Source organism: Entelurus aequoreus, linkage group LG19 (assembly GCF_033978785.1).
Source record: "Entelurus aequoreus isolate RoL-2023_Sb linkage group LG19, RoL_Eaeq_v1.1, whole genome shotgun sequence".
NCBI lineage: Eukaryota > Metazoa > Chordata > Actinopteri > Syngnathiformes > Syngnathidae > Entelurus > Entelurus aequoreus.
The window spans coordinates 29,288,134-29,305,910 of NC_084749.1; the positions used below are offsets into that span (position 1 = coordinate 29,288,134).

Below are 17,777 nucleotides of genomic sequence, written 5' to 3' on the forward strand. Positions count from 1 at the left end.
AGAATATAGAACATTACACACAGCACACGGAAATCTGTCAAAATGTTTTAGTACGACTTGGGTAAGTTACCAAGACGCACCGCTTGATGGAATTCAGAGCATTACGGCTACTGTAGTCATAGGTACTGTGATTCAACAAATGAGTAGTATTATGGTGTGTGTATGAGGACCCCAAAATAGCACCTATTAGGATACATTATCTGGTGTTTTGTTTCGAAATATTATGCAAAACCAACTTTTCTTATCTACTGGTTTCTGCAAAAAAAATTGCGCGCGTCCGCCATTGTAGTGTGCGCTGTAGTCAATCAGGTCCTTCTTTTTCTCCATCCTCTTATTGTGAGGCATTCATCCTCCACTGTTTCCATTTCTAATATAAAGTAGCGTACAGTTCTAACTTATATATGTCAGTAGACTTGCTATGGAAGTGCTAAAAACTACCGGGACAACAAAGATCACAGGGAGAATATGCTGTCGAAGCGGAGCCCGGTAAACAAGACTGCCCACAAAAGGGTGCACCCAGTAGAGGCAATCAGAAATTGACTTGAAGATGGTCTGTAAAACATAAGCTATGCAACATTTTGACCAAAGAACCAGCAAAATGTAGACCACAAGGAAGTGCTTTATACGCAGAAAAATTCATAATTCATAATCATAATACAACCCTTTAATGTGCCTTGCCTTATAATGCGGTGCACCTTTTGTATGAAAATAGAGCTGATTAGACCAGCGTATCAGCAGTGCGCCTTATAATCCGGTGAGCTATATGGTCCGACAAATATGGTATTCCTCAGACAGATACTTAGTTTCAATGTGCAGGTCAACAAGGTAACATTTTGTAGTTCAACAAAACTTAAGGGGCGGTATAGCTCGGTTGTTAGAGCGGCCGTGCCAGCAACTTGAGGGTTGCAGGTTCGATCCCCGCTTCCGCCATCCTAGTCACTGCCGTTGTGTCCTTGGGCAAGACACTTTACCCACCTGCTCCCAGTGCCACCCACACTGGTTTGAATGTAACTTAGATATTGGGTTTCACTATGTAAAGCGCTTTGAGTCACTTGAGAAAAAGCGCTATATAAATGTAATTCACTTCACTTCACAAATGTAATTCACTTAAGTCGTCCAAAATGTGATTTAAAAAAAAAAAAAGGCTCCACTCCCACCCCTCAGCAATGGAAGAATAACAGCTTACCTTTTTCTTTTCCTTGACATCGTATAAAGCCAAACTAGCAAATATGGGTTCAATTTCGATCTCAAACCTAAAGCGGGAAAAAAGAGAGTGGATCAGCAAAAGCTCCATTAAATAAAAAAATATTTTTGGACCCAGAAATAGTCTTCCCACTACTTACTTCAAGGACAAACACTTGACAAGTAGCCTCTGACCAAAGTGTTCTTTGGGTACTTCGGGCACGCAGTGTCGCTCAATGGGGTCCTCCTACACAGGGGGCACATAAACATACAACTTCATGACAAATAATGTTATTACATATGGTTGTGTTGTGTCTATCGCCCTAAAATTATTGATGTTATTAATAAAATAATAAACCAACATCATGACTAACAAAAACAATTGTATCTTAACTGCCTGTAAATTGCACCCAATAAACTATTTAAAGAGGCAAACCATCTAAAATTAAAATATGTTTTTGAGGCAGCAGCTTGCAAGATTAATACTAGGAGAATGACAAACAGCAGTGGACGACCGGCGGCACTGTTGTCAACAAAAGTACCACCGATAAGTTGAGCAATGCTTTTGTAACAAATGTGAATACTCATGATTATTACATTTTCAAAAGTGTGATTAATCTGACTTTAAAAAATTATCATTTGACAGCACTGATTATATGTAATATTTGTGTTAAATGTTTTAATTTGTGACCGCACAAACGTTTAACTGTTGAGCCGTACATTTGTACCTTAACGTAAGAGTGCCCCAATTTAAGAGTGTTTTGAGATAAGTGCTGTCTCTCGGCTAATTGTTATGCTTTAAGTTAGAAGCAAAAACTGGAGTTAAAAACCTCCCCGCCAATAGTTAGCGAAGCAAATGCCAAAGTAAACCCTGTAAGGGCAGCCCAAAACATCAAGGTGCTACTCGCTAATGTTATCTTATAGCGAGAGATCGCCATAATAATAAGTGGATGATATTGATTGAATTAAAGAAATAAATGATCAAAAACATGACCAAGCATGTTGCCAACTTGACAAAGCAATTTGAGCGTATCCATACCAGTCTGCACCATAGTGAAGCAGTATGAATCTAACGGCAGCAAGCAATGTTAAAATAATATCTAAACAACGCACACTCACCTATGAAAATATGGAACAGCTGCTGATAGTGTGTTTGAGAAGAGAAGCAGCTTCAGAAGGCAATAACATAGAAGTCCACTCTCCAAGGTAAAGTTTGTACATAATCATCACAATATTTCATAAAACTACAGAAGTTGTTTGTACCACATTCTATTGTATTTTTTTTATACAATATTTCATCTCTAAAAGTTTTTCTTTTTGAAAGGTATGTTACTGGGCATGTCATTTTGGGGAGGCCAAGCACCAATTAAATGTATTTTAATGAATTTCAATGGGAGACGTTGATTTGCGATACAAGTGTTTTGAGTTAAGATTCTCGTCATAGAACCGATTAACCTTGCAAGTCGCGATACTACTGTATATGGATGTATGTCAGAGTTTCATCAAATTCACCAAACATGAAATTAAAATATACAGTGTATATATACAGTCAGTTTAGGCTTTATGAACATGCAGTTTCACAAATAGGTCACTGGGAGTTAAACTTATGGTCAACTCAAAAGAATAATGGTCAAATAACTTGTGTTTAGGTGAAGTACTGCTGCATAGTGGTATGAAGAGGTATGTACTATACCTCATCAAGAGCTGGGTGCAGAGCAAAGAGTTCCCGATGGCGGTTGGCCTTGCGGTGCTCCTCATTGTGTCTGTCAATCTCTTCATTGGGGGCGCGATCAAGGAGATGAGGGAGGAGAGCGTCAGGGAGGGAATTCTTCAAGTCAAAGATGCTGCATGCCCAGCTGCCCCGAGGCGTGTCATCGATGGACATTGACCGCCGCTTTAAGTCATCCTACAAAACAACCATTGTATAAAAGTATAAATGTCATTGGTACAAAAGCTCAAAACAGCATATTTAGGACAGTTATATGGTTAAATTAACATTAATATAAGATTCTATAGAATAATTATTTAAGACTATAACCAAGTCGACTGTATTTACCTCAAAATGGTATGTCTCATCATAATTAAACCTAAGGTGTAGCTTTATCGCCCTGTAATGGTCAATTTTAGCGCTACATGTCTTAAACGAGCTCTGATCGTCCAGAGTTACTCTTAGACAAAAACACGACCACAAATACAAAAGACATCTGCAATTTCAATACAAAACAAACTAAATATCTTAATGTACAATATCTACTTACAAATGTTTGACAAAAGTTTCGTAATGAAGCTTACACTGCGGATTTTTACCATTGTTGTTTCTTGTCTAGGTCGCTTAAAATGTCCGACAGGAAACAATGACTTGAGCACTTACTCGGAGTAGAACATTCATACTTTGTTGTCCAATTGTTGTTTGAAGCCTGATTTTTGCAATTTATTTTTATTTTTTTAAGGGTTGAATGAGTAGTCTTCTTCTACTCACCCCACTGCTGCTTCATCGTGACCCTTTCCTTGCTTTTTCCCCCAGTGGGGTAGCAGGAGTACTGCATAAATGAGCAACCCTAAAATGAAACGGTTTCATCAAGCCTATTTGGGTGATGTCCGGCGGGCCAAATTAAAAGCTTTGGCGGGCCGGATGTGGCCCGCAGGCCGCCAGTTGAATAGAACTGACATACATTATACAATATTTGGAATATTGCAGCAAACTGCATACTAGATCTGGATCCATCTATATAAGATTTTATAACTCACTAGTTTGCATGATTTCTCCTGTGAGATTTACAAATCATGGCCTGGGTATCTCTTGGCGGAATTGGCATCTTCACATGCTCGTATGGTTTTACTTCCGGTAGTCTTGTTGCCTCCTACATTTCAAAAACACGCATGAAAGGCTAATTGGTAACTGTAAATCACTCAATGTAAATTGTTGTCTATGCAGTATCTGCCCTGTCTTTGACTGGTGACCAGTCCAAGGTGTGCCCTGCCTATCGCCAAAGTCAGCTGGGATAGACTCTGGCTTATCCGTGACCCTAACAAGCGCAAGCAGTATAGAAAATAGATGGATGGACTTCACAAATCGTAACCTGGTCATCTTGATAGCTGCTGCTGTCCGGCAATTCGTCAGCCTCAAACACTTGTTTGGGCAAACCTTTCTGGCGCTCCTTCTGCTTGTCCAATGAATTGGGATTGAAACCTGTGCCTAGTTTGTGGTATCTGAAAATAATATCATGAAAACAATTGCATGTGGTCATTATAGCTGTTCTGTTTATTTCCAATGTAATGCATTCTTTTACACAAAGAAGCCTTACTTTCTGTTGACAATGGCCCAGTCCTCTGTGTAGGATCTGACACAGTCTCTCACATGAGGGTCGGTATCCCTGAAAGCAGCCCGTTACAAACACGTTTTAAATAATACAAAGAAATGGTTTTGTTTTTTTAAATCTAACATTTTAAAATCATCACAATACTTTCTGCATGTCAGGCTTATTTAAATTAGTTTAGACCAGTGGTCTCAAACACGTGGCCCGCGGGCCAATTGCGGCCCACGAGACGTTATTTTGCGGCCCCCACCTTAATATGAAAGTTTAATGTTAGTGCGGCCCGCGAGTTTTAAATGAATGGCGCTTGACAGCGCTGTGTGCGGATCTGAAGGAATCTACCAATCCCGGTGTGGTATACGGCTCTTGACAATGTTGAGGGCGTGCCTTAATGGCACTGCCTTTAGAGTCCTCTAGAAACTGTCACCGCATCATCTTTTTCTCCATACTAACAGCGTGCCAGCCAAGACACATGTTGTATGAGGCTTCTGCAGTCACACGCAAGTTATTGCAAGACTTACTTGAGGAACAGCCATACATGTCACACTGAGGGTGGTCATATTTTATTTTATTTATTTTTTAACACTGTTACAAATATGCGCCACACTGTGAACCCACACCAAACAAGAATGACAAACATATTTCGAGAGAACATCCACACCTAAACACAACATAAACACAACAGAACAAACAAATACCCAGAATCCTTTGCAGCACTAACTCTTCCTGGCTACAAAAACACCCCCGCTACCCCTCCTCCCAACCCCGCCCACCTCAACCTCCCCCCCCATCTCCCGAATTCGGAGGTCTCAAGGTTGGCAAGTATGCATTGACATCACTTGCGTGATGCAAGCAGAGAAACATTTTGCCGCTTTTCCACAACACCCGCCCACGCTCTTCCTCCCTCCCTCCCTGCCTCCCTCACTCGCCCGCCTGCTCGCTCCTGCCCCCGTTGTAAACAGTCCGGGCGGGGAAGACGAGCTGTCCAGTAGCTTCCAAACCAAAGCACTCTGCCGAAGGAGCGAGCGACAATACAAAAGTGTGGTGCACTGGACCCCAGCGCTTATACTCCGACAGAGAGTCGCTGGGCGAATCAGACGTGTAACACGTTAGTGGTGATGTTAGCCCGTTCGGGGCTAATTGTGCTACCGTGACTGTAAACTCCACGGCGATTTGCTGGTAATGTTTTACTTTTAGCCTTAAACATGACACATAATGTCTGTGACTTTACTAGCTCCTGTAATTTCAATAAACCCGAATTAATAAATAATATGTTAGTGTGTTCTAAGTAATCTACTTTATGAATAATTCTTATAGCTCTTTTCTGTAGTTGATACAGAGAAAGTTGCAGTGCACAAGGAATACAATTTGAAACGTCATTATACAACTAGACATGCTGAAGAGTATGCAAAATACCAGGGAGATGAGAGAGTGAACCGGGTTGCAAATTTTAAAACCAGTCTACTGAGGTAACAAGATTTCGTCAAGAAAGCAAGTGAAAAGAGCGATGCAGCAGTCAAAGCTAGCTACATGGTGAGTGAGATGGTTGCCAGGGTGGGAAAGCCATTCAAAGAAGGTGAATTCATTAAAAAGTGCATGTTAGATTTTTTTAAAGAAATCTTTTCTTGCGGCCCAGCCTCACCCAGTTTCTGCATCCAGTGGCCCCCAGGTAAATTGAGTTTGAGACCCCTGGTTTAGACCAACCAGTAAAAACGGCACAAAGAAAATAATGACTAAAATGTACGCAATTTCCCCTAACTGCTTCTTATTTTGGCTGTCATGTAAATATATATATAAATATAAAACACAATGTGAAAGTACAAATTAAATATGAACACATCCTATGAAAATGCACACAATAAGTCAAAGGCTGTAACTCCAACCAGAGTGAAGACTTCTAAAAATCCCGACAAGTAAAAAATTGTTTTGGCTTGTATTCTTTGATCTGGTCTAAACAATGTCATTATCTACATTTAGCATCATACATGATTAGGCCATTGCCTTACATGTGTCGATATTATTTAATGTAAATGCAAAATATCAATTTAAGTTGACTCCTTGTAGAATGGTATACTATAGTGTCTAATACATCGTTATATTGACAAAAATAAGCATCAGAATGCATTACATTTTCTGCGGCTGTTGCTATTGCAGGCTTGAGAGCATATGAGAGCTAATGAATGTGCTTTTTAATGTAGACAGATTTCCTCTTTTTTAAAGGCCTACTGAAACCCACTACTACCGACCACGCAGTCTGATAGTTTATATATCAAGGATGAAATCTTAACATTGCAACACATGCCAATACGGCCGGGTTAGTTTACTAAAGTGCAGTGTGTGCAGGTGTACCTAATGTTGTTCCTGTGTGAATCTATTTAATGTTTATGAAGTTTATTTTCAACCCATGTCTGAAAGAAAAATGATAAAAATGTATATTTAAAAAGTGTACATTTTTAAAATACAAATTATGATACTTTTGGAGAGGGTTTCATTTGCAATCTAAGAACGCTTCCAGAAACAAACGTCTTACTTACACCAAAAGCATATCCAATACATATTATTTAGACCACAAGGAAAATGTTTCAAATGTAAATTAAAATCATCTCTTTTCAGTTAACATGCTAAAATCATGTAACAAATGTCAACGTTTAAAAGAGGTTGCACACTGAAGCGCAACCTCTCCTAAAGCAAAATTAAATGATCTACTCTTAACATTTTATGATATCTTCCATCAATGAGGATGTAGCCTGCTTATTAACAATTAAAAAACATACAAATTGCTATCTGGATTCTGTATTTTGGCTGTTTTTTTGGTACGAACAATCCATCTAATGAGTAAATTTGGTTGGCTCCAGCAAAATGCTTACCCTTCCTCTGGAACGGCTTGTATCACTGTGCGACACTCCCTGGGTGTGTAGATGACCTCAATGTCATCTGGGGGAAACTCTATCAGATCTCTTAAAGGTCCTGACTCCACAATTGGAGGGTGAGTGATGAGGTAGTCCTCAAAATCCACTGGCTCCACTGCCTCTGTAAGTGGGACCTATAAAGTGATCAAACGCATATAAAAAAAAAAAGGTAGAAGAAAGACAGTTGACATTTTTTATCATGACAAAGCCAAGGCAAAGAAACTAAAACAGACTAGGTATTTTCTTAATTAATAGTTTTGATTTATTAAAGTAGAAACAATAAGAAACACAGTATATGATCATATATATATGTACATTCTTATTAGTGTCTGCACAAAATTCCATAATGAAAAATCATGATTGAATGTTATAAAATGTTCTTAAATTAATACATTTTGCAAACGTATGTGTGAAGGAGTGAAGCATCAAGAACCATCAGTTTTCCTAAGTTTGGTCAGGCACACATTTGAGAATGTATGCATCTGTGTGTTTTTCAGTGAGTTTAGTTTAGCAGCCCACAGTTTAAATAACGCCCATCCAGCCATCCATTTTCTACTGCTTGTCCCTTTTGAGGTCGCGGGGGGTGCTGGAGCCTATCTCAGCTGCATTCGGGCGGAAGGAGGGGTACACCCTGGACAAGTCGCCACTTCATCGCCCAATGGTAACTTAAATAAGAGGCAGAGGGCAGGAAGTTGCTAATATTCTGTTAATGGTTGTTAAAGGACAATTTGCTGCTACCCCTCCAACAACATGTGCTTACACAGATTCTAGAAGAGTTGAATGTGGACAATCCATAATAGCTATATGATTCAATGTTATTCTAAAATACTATAAAAAATACTATAAAAAAATACTCATATTATCATGTGATTTATAAAGTATTGGCTTATTTTGTGCAATACGTGGAATTGTGTTAATGATTGTTACGACAAGAGAGAGGAGTGCGCTTGAGTGTATGGATGGGAATATTTGTTCAGGATTCATTTATGTACATTGATGTTAAAAAAACTACCTTTGTTTTCCTTATTTTTTTAATATTCCCAGGCAATTACCAGGTCCTCTACCCATGTCTCTTATTCTGCATAGCTGCAGCATCTTGGTGTGGTAAATTGGATAAAAAAATACAGATAGCAGTATAATTTTGCCAGAATCTTAACGGTCCTCCTGTATTGACCCTATTAGAAGCTCGTACCAAAAACCCCCAGTATTCGGTAGCTATGTGCCGATCGATCGGCCACCCATCAATATTTGACAATTTTTGCGAGAAAGTATGTGATCGTCATTGACAATGAATGCATTTTAATGCCAATCTCAAATGGCATCCCTTCTGTATTTATTTTTAGTCCACCGGCTGACAAGCGGCTACCAGCTAACTGTGTGTTTCCATACGCATTGTGGACAAGGCTAAACATGTTGCACACCGAGAGCAAGCATGCTAATAGCTAAGCTTACGGCTAAGAATTTCCTCCTATGGAGAGGATTAATAAGGTTTACCCATCTATATATCTATATATCTCTCACTATCTATCTTATCAAATCTAACTTTAAACACCACCAATAAATAAGTGCTTAGTAAAGTTTAGGAAGTGTAGATGGAACCAAGTTACAGCAGAAAGTAAGCAGGTATTAACAGGAAATTAGCAATGAATAAGAGTCTAGTAAAGAAAGGATAATATAACAACTGTTGGTGTGTCAGCATTGTCACAGTCAGTACATGACACGCAAGTTAAAAGACAATAAATTAGTAGTATCGGTACCAAGAGACTCTGTATATATATTTTTATTTTCAAAAAAATACTTTTTTGTTGTTTTTGTTAATGTTTACAAGCCCAAGGAATATTTTCCTGGACACAAAAGGACTTTGAGAGAAAAAAAAAAAGATTTTAATGATTAGAATATAGTAAATTTGGTTTTTGTTTCGTTATTTTGGATTATTAACTTTGTTTTGCTCTAACAATTGTATTTAATAAAATAAAATAAGAAACTAGTTTACATATTATGTTGATGGTGTTACACTGTCAATAGCACTCACCATAAATACATTGAAAAATGTACAGTTAATACAAGTAATCGGTATCGGAATTGGCAGCATAAAACCCTGATCGGAACATCCCTAGTACTCAGTCCACAACCCTAGACACAAGCGTTCCAGCTGTTTAATAAACTTAGTAAGTTAGATTGCAGCTCCAAGTAAGGACTGAGTTTAAAAAATGTTGAGTCTACTCACTGTGTTACTTGTTGTGTTGCCAACATTGAGGTTTTTGAAGAGCTGTGGGGAGCCTCCATGCTGGCCCGCTATTTGCTTCCTGACCTCTGCTGCCACAGTCCTGCAAAGAAAAGAAAATTAATTAATTTCATATGAATGTCCAAGAAATGGTGTGTCTAACTAAATAAACATGTATTCCGAAATGGTAAATGAGAGTAGCCCAATTCTACAAAAATTCTAAGCCATTGCATATTTTAGGGTTAATTGGTGTGTAGAGTGGTGTGATCTGAGAAAAAGTCTTTCATGTCCCTAACAAGGAGCATGTGAGCTATACATAAAAATAACTGTAAAATTCTAAATGAGTTGTACCCTGATGCAAATGTATTTGCAAATGTGTTGTTTTTGACTGACTGCTGCATACTTTTTGCAGATGATGTGGTCCTGATGGCTTCATCTGGCCAGGATCTTCAGCTCTCGCTGGATCGGTTCGCAGCTGAGTGTGAAGCGACTGGGATGAGAATCAGCACCTCCAAGTCCGAATCCATGGTTCTCGCCCGGAAAAGGGTGGAGTGCCATCTCCGGGTTGCGGAGGAGACCCTGCCCCAAGTGGAGGAGTTCAAGTACCTCGGAGTCTTATTCACGAGTGAGGGAAGAGTGGATCGTGAGATCGACAGGCGGATCGGTGCGGCGTCTTCAGTAATGCGGACGCTGTATCGATCCGTTGTGGTGAAGAAGGAGCTGAGCCGGAAGGCAAAGCTCTCAATTTACCGGTCGATCTACGTTCCCATCCTCACCTATGGTCATGACCGAAAGGACAAGATCATGGGTACAAGCGGCCGAAATTAGTTTCCTCCGCCGGGTGGCGGGGCTCTCCCTTAGAGATAGGGTGAGAAGCTCTGCCATCCGGGGGGAGCTCAAAGTAAAGCCGCTGCTCCTCCACATCGAGAGGAGCCAGATGAGGTGGTTCGGGCATCTGGTCAGGATGCCACCCGAACGCCTCCCTAGGGAGGTGTTTAGGGCACGTCCGACCGGTAGGAGGCCACGGGGAAGACCCAGGACACGTTGGGAAGACTATGTCTCCCGGCTGGCCTGGGAACGCCTCTGGATCCCCCGGGAGGAGCTGGACGAAGTGGCTGGGGAGAGGGAAGTCTGGGCTTCCCTGCTTAAGCTGCTGCCCCCGCGACCCGACCTCGGATAAGCGGAAGAAGATGGATGGATGGATGGATGCTGCATACTATCACAGAGCATTTATTTCATAATTGGAGTGCTGGACATTAGATAGTTGGAGGGGGACAGCATGGCTCGGTGGGTAGAGCGACCGTGCCAGTAACCTAGGGTTCCTGGTTCAATCCCCAGCTTTTGCCAACCTAGTCACGTCCGTTGTGTCCTTGAGCAAGACACTTCACCCACATATATATATATATATATATATATATATGCATGGCAGCTCCCGCCATCAGTGTGTGAATGGGTGAATGTGTGTGTGAATGTGGAAAAAGTGTCAAAGCGCTTTGAGTACCTTGAAGGTAGAAAAGCGCTACAAGTATAACCCATTTTCTATTTACCATAAGATAAAAAAGGAATGTTATTCAATGAGGTTAAGATTTAACCTCATTGAATAACATTCCTTTTTTCCTGAATGACTGTAATATCTATCATGCAGTGGTATTATGTGGCTGTTGAGAATTGGTATTCTTCTGGGGGAGCTCGATGTGTCTTTGGTCTGGTTCTTTGTGCTATTAGTAAAATCTCACATTACTATTAAATCACTAAAACCATCATCTTAACAAAACCTGGCAGGGACCTTGCCAATTCATTTATTTCACAAAAGCAAAAAAACACAAAAACAAGGCAGACATAAACTCAGTTGGTGCACACAACACTAAGAGCAATTAAGATTCCAGACCCCCATAGAGACCCCAGCTGGTACTGTAAGTAGATCAGGTACAAAACAACCACAGAAAACCCTCATCTGTGCAGTTACTTGTTTTATCCAATGGAGCATCCTATTGATGGAGCATTTATCATTACCGGTAGTATACTTAGACTGTGTATTAAAGGATTTGATCAACAGCCCTTTATAAGGCAATACCATGTTTCAAAAAAGCTATCACTTAGGACCGTGCAATATTTTTCATGTCATCTCATGAAATTATTGGTTAAACTTGGTTAAATACTGCTTATTGACATGGTTTTGAAAAATGTAATTGGCTATTTATACCAGTATATATATATAAAAAACATTTCACAGCATAGACATTACTTCTTTAAAATACAACAGCCAGAGATTGGGGCATATTTTTAGCTTGACTTTTAGTTTGTGTCTAGCTTTGATGTTTAGCAAATACTGTATGTATGGCTGGTGATAAACAACATCTTCAGATCCCATTGGGATCCCATTATGACCCATTCGGGCAGCCTGAAAACACACTTGTTGGCTGAAGCTCAAACAAATGCTGCCGCATGTGTGGGATATAGGGAAGTAATGACAAACCGTATCAATGATAACCGCGGTAAAACACCCGACGGTTAGTATTCTATCCATTTTCTACCGATTGTCCCTTTTGGGATCACGGGGGTGCTGGAGCCTATCCCACCTGCATTCGGGCAGAAGGCGGGATACACTCTGGACAAGTCGCCACCTCATCGCAACGGTTAGTTTTAACATTTTGAATTAAAAATATTGAAAAACTGTGATTGATAACTGCACTTTTATAAACTCACTGACTGACTGGTGCCAGCTCTCTAGATTAAATGCTAACATGAAAAACAAGAGATATTGACATCTTTCCCGATTTCCCGAAACAACATAACCCATAATCTGAATTTATATAAACACAGTGCTGTCTGAGCAACTAAGCTATTCAATTGTGCACACTGAACCTACAAACTGTGCTCTCTTAGACAAAGTGATTATTCTATAAGAATACCAAACGGAGAGGTGTTTTTACTGTGCGTTCAAGGACCACTCAATAGAGTAGGATGCCACATCACCAGCCAGCAGTAATAAAAATAATAATAATAATAATAATAGATTTTATTTGTTATGCACATTTAATTTGAAAAAAATCTTAAGTGCTACAGTACAAACGATATTTAAAACAATAAAATCCTAACAATTAAAACAGATAAAATACTAAGGCTAAAAAAAATCAAATACTATTGGTCAAGCATCCATCCATCCATCCATTTTCTACCGCTTACCCCTTCGGGGTCGCGGGGGGTGCCGGAGCCTATCTCAGCTACAATTGGGCGGAAGGCGGGGTACACCCTGGACAAGTCGCTATCTCATCGCAGGGCCAACACAGATAGACAGACAACATTCACATAAGAAATAGAAAACATGCAAAATAGTGGGTTTTCTAACAGTGTTTCTCTTTATTTTAGTTATTAAAAAAATATATGTACGGTCAAATTTCAGTGAGTGTACAAAATAAGTACTTTTTGAGCACATTCAATACCGCGATAATTATGATAGCCGTGATCATTTTGGACACGTGATATGAATTGTTCATATTGCTACACAAGTATGTTGCTTACCAGCCATAGCCCACCAATACTGTAAACTGCTGTGTATGTTTATCTTTTGTTAATAAAATTAGGGCTTTAAGTTGTCACTAATTTCTGTCACTTGCGTGTGTCCTATTGGTACAGAGAGTGTGTGCTATTTCAATGCATCTTAGTGCTACTCTAAGTTATAAAGTAGGATGTGTGCACAGTACCTCAAACAGTGCCCACAGGCACATAAGCCTGTAAAGTTCATACAGAAAACTTTAAAATACTGTATTATAAAATGTATTGTCACACGATGCACATACAGTAAATTGCAAAAGCACTTGCAGGATCTCTGCAGGTTTCAACATGTCAAATTTAAGACTTTTTTAAGACAATCTTGAAAATAATTTAAAGACCATTTCACATCCATACAGACAAAAAATACAACGACAAAGTAAAATCAGAGGTTCAGAATGAATTTAAAGTATATGAATTAATTCACTGCTCTTTCACATTGGAAAACAAAATGGTTAAACTAACTAAATACACCAGGAGCTTCTCTAGTGTAAACTAATTGAAAAAAATATTAGCAAACTTGAGGTGGCGACTTGTCCAGGGTGTACCCCGCCTTCCGCCCGAATGCAGCTGAGATAGACTCCAGCACCAACCACCCGCGACCCCGAGAGGGACAAGCGGTAGGAAATGGATGGATAGATGGATTAGCAAACATCGTAATAGCCAATTTTCAGATTTGCCATAGAAGTGTTTTTTTGCAAAAGGTGCAGTGTGCTTCATATCAAGTGTTTTCATGTAACATCAACATCAGCAATGGTAGAGGAAAGCACAACAATATATTGTCTGTGCAAGGGACAGTTAGCATCTCTGCTAAAGCTAAATGGTTATCTTTGGTAATGTTTTTTTCAGCTGTCAGAATTGAGCAAACCGATAAAAACATCTACAGTACTACTGTATCGGCACAAAGTTGTGAAAAACAGTGTGTGCAGAGTGATTGTCTAAAAAGAAGGAAGGCGATTATGGCTTGCAAGGCTCAAACAGAATTTGGATGTGAATAATGTGGATAACATTCAAATGTGCTTAGCTCATTTTGTATCTGGGGTGTATGGATACATTCTTACCTGTTTTTTGAGACTTTTTTGAAAACATATTGCTATGGATTCGTTTTTATTTAGGCATGACAAGATGACATTCACAAATCTCCATTGCTTTCCTCACCCCACAATAAGAGGAGTGTAAACACTAAACAGGCAACCGCTTTTAATGTCGGTTGCTGTATAAACTTGAAGAAAAGATTAGGCATGAGAAGCTGACCTGAAATTATTGGAACAAATAATATAAATAATAAAAGAGAATTATGTTTTTTTTTTATAGTTTTACTGCCGAGTACACTACTAGCACAGAGAAATTAGCGTGTGCTTACTGCATGTAATAGTATGATTTCACTACTAAACATCTCTTATTGATCTCCTTGGGCAATTGGCGCCACTTAACCCTCAAAAAACTCCTTTGGGGGGGTTACGTTTATCCTTGTAAAGTTGTGCAAGTGTTTGTGGCGTTTCAGCATCTTTTGACACGGACTTATCCCGGATTTTTGACTTTTACATTATCTTTCCATTCACTTTCACCGCCATGTTTACTTGTTTTCATCCGCATGCTGCCGTGCGGCGATGACGTACAGAGCCTGATGTTTAGTGTGTCAGCACATAGACACAAAGACACGAGTGCATACAACAATAAACAGTATAAAGAGGAAGAATGGCAAAAAACGGCAATTCTACTAGTTAATAAAGAGGATGCGTGAGGCCCAATAAAGAGGTATTTGGGCTTCATAATTATCGATAAAGATGACGCTTTAAACACAGAAGCGCTGCACTTCTTTAACGCGTGCCTTGCCAAAAGTGGCATGATTAAAGTATTACAATATTTGCTTCAAACTTAGCTAAGCAATTAACAAGCAGTCAGAGCGAAAGGTAATGTAGTTTACTAGCTTCCCTGCTGTGCACATATAGTTATGTTGACGCGCACACAGTCGGTTGGCTTGTTGCCAATTATTAGCACAGTCCAAACCACCCACATAGTGGCAAAACATAAATCATTAAACATTTAATACAATGTCAATTAAGCTATCTATTCTATTTTTAACCTAATCCTACATTATGTTAGGCTGTATGGAATATATACACTTGTAAATTGTTATTTGACGGCAATAAGAAAGATATGTTTAATGTATCATACGATTTTGTGTTAAAATAAAGCCAATATGAAATTTGTTGTGGTCCCCTTGATTTTAAAAAACATCGAAAAGTACTGAAATACATTTTGTTACCGGTACCAAAATATTGGTATCGGGACAACCCAAATTTAAACTAAGAAATAGCTCCAACAGTTCTACGACTAGTTTTTCTGGAATGTCTACATTTGTTTTGTAGTGATCCACACACCATGATAAACTTTATGATACTGAACACAAGGTTACAAGCAGCGCATTCATTAATTAATTTAATTGATTAATGGTTGCAGTTTTAATACCGTGCATGAAAATTGTACCCCAAGAAAACTGTCAACATTGGGGAAAAAACAGACTAACCAAACTGACAAACATTTTTCAACCTTGCCAGTTTGTTTTGGCAGTTGTCTTTACTTTGCATTAGGTATTCTATCAACATGAACATTAAGCAAACATTTATTACAGTCTATTTGTTTTTTCATTCAACTTCCAAAGTCGTTGGTAGGTATTAGTTTTAAATAGCTCATTCCTATGCTTTAAAACAGTGATCTGAAACTGTGCTAGTATGCAGGCTCTATCTAGTGGTACGTCAAAGAATCACTTGATTAAAGGGAAACTGCACTTTTTTGGGAATTTTGCCTAACATTCACAAACATTATGAGAGACAAGAACACATGTCTTTTTTTTTTTAGGATTTTAAAGATGATACAAAATGCTTGAAAGATGCAGCTAATGGGAGTCACCGTTGTAGCCTTCAAAGCCCCTAAAACTACTTCAAAACCCTCCAGCAACGTTTAATATACACAGTGCAAGTCTATATATAGTGTAGTAAGACACGTTCATAACAATATGAAATATGTTCAATATTTATCTTATTTTGATAATTTTAATCATTTCCTGGACTGATTTCTTCCGCGCATCGATTTCTGTTTCCATAGCAGCGCACGTCTGACTTATGGCAACAACTGTTTGTTCCTACTTCCAGAATTAAACATGCGTGTGTGTTCTAATCATGGCAGACTTGGTAACAGACAACAAGACGACTATTTTTGGACAAATGAGGATTCACAATCTTATACTTTTCAAGCTAAATATACTGATACAGAAGTGAGCACAAAAAAAGGGTGAGACTTTGGAGCAGATGAGAGAGTGAGGTAAAACAGACGACGCTATAAATGTGGAACCTGGAGACAAGCTATTTCGACATAAATAGATTGCTTACCCATAATCAACAGGAAACGTCCCCGGCCAGCTGGATCGGACGAACAACTGTCCATCGAGTGAGTCACTATGTATCGACCATGATACACGCATCACATCATGCGTGTTATTACACCTACACTGCATACACTCTCTGGCTAGCTCAGCTATGTACAAACAAAACATGAAATGTTGGCTAATACTTTATAGACACTGTAATATGATGGTTCATGTTTTTCAGTCAGTACAGGTTATTGTCCTATCGCAGTGTTTCGCATTACAAATTCAAACACGTTTTGTGCTGACAGAAGCTAGGTTATCTCTTGCCGTAGTTAGCCTTAATGGCTAATACTGCAGCATGTCGATGTGTTACTACGCTAGGAAAAGAGTTCCTCAGTGTTCGCTCTTACAATAATGTCGCTACAGCTTGGTTATTATACGGGTTACGGAACGTAAATAAAGTATTGTTGACGTTTTTTTAATTCATTTTTAAATTGATGTAGAGGTAAATGGGTCATACTTGTATAGCGCTTTTCTACCTTCAAGGTACTCAAAGCGCTTTGACACTGTTTCCACATTCACCCATTCACACACACATTCACACACTGATGGCGGGAGCTGCCATGCAAGGCCCTAACCACGACCCATCAGGAGCAAGGGTGAAGTGTCTTGCTCAAGGACACAACGGATGTGACGAGGTTGGTAGAAGGTGGGGATTGAACCAGGAACCCTCAGGTTGCTGACACGGCCACTCTCCCAACTGCACTACGCCGGTAGAAATGGTTGCTCCTATTAGCTGCATTGCTAGCCACCTACAACAAGCTGATTTTTACATGTTAGAAAACTAAAAAAAAATAACCTTTTGTCTGCTTGTCTCTCAGGATGATTGTGAACTATAGACAAAATAAAAAACAAAGTGCAGTCCCCTTTAAAATGTACAAGTTATTTTTCTATATTCAATCACAGTCTTACTGTTCAAACTGTGTGTAATGTTACAGTGGCCAAAAATAGTTAAGGGACCCTATCATGCAAAAACAACCTTTCTTACCTATTGGTACCTGCTATGTGTATTTGGGATCTGCATAAGTCCCGAAAATTTGACATCAAACCGTGGAAGAATTGCAGAGATATTTATAAAAAGTTCTTGCCTTCCTTCAAACTTTGTTCAAGACTGATGTTTTTTTTCAAGTGGGACGTCAGCGGATTATCAATGTATGGTAAAAATG

At 39.2% G+C, this 17,777-nt stretch overlaps 1 protein-coding gene across 16 annotated transcripts in view; it reads right to left on the reverse strand.

Moving 5' to 3' along the window:
• The window catches only part of dock7 (dedicator of cytokinesis 7), a 97,912-nt gene that overhangs the window by 76,384 nt on the left and 3,751 nt on the right, over positions 1-17,777 (reverse strand). For all 16 annotated transcript variants that reach the window (XM_062028242.1, XM_062028240.1, XM_062028234.1 and 13 more), the window contains exons 2-8: positions 9,633-9,732; positions 7,364-7,539; positions 4,488-4,556; positions 4,263-4,392; positions 2,876-3,088; positions 1,344-1,429; positions 1,187-1,253 (exon numbers count right to left, since the gene is read on the reverse strand). In XM_062028242.1, the coding sequence (XP_061884226.1) occupies positions 1,187-1,253; positions 1,344-1,429; positions 2,876-3,088; positions 4,263-4,392; positions 4,488-4,556; positions 7,364-7,539; positions 9,633-9,732 (841 nt within the window). The remainder of the gene's footprint in view (positions 1-1,186; positions 1,254-1,343; positions 1,430-2,875; positions 3,089-4,262; positions 4,393-4,487; positions 4,557-7,363; positions 7,540-9,632; positions 9,733-17,777) is intronic.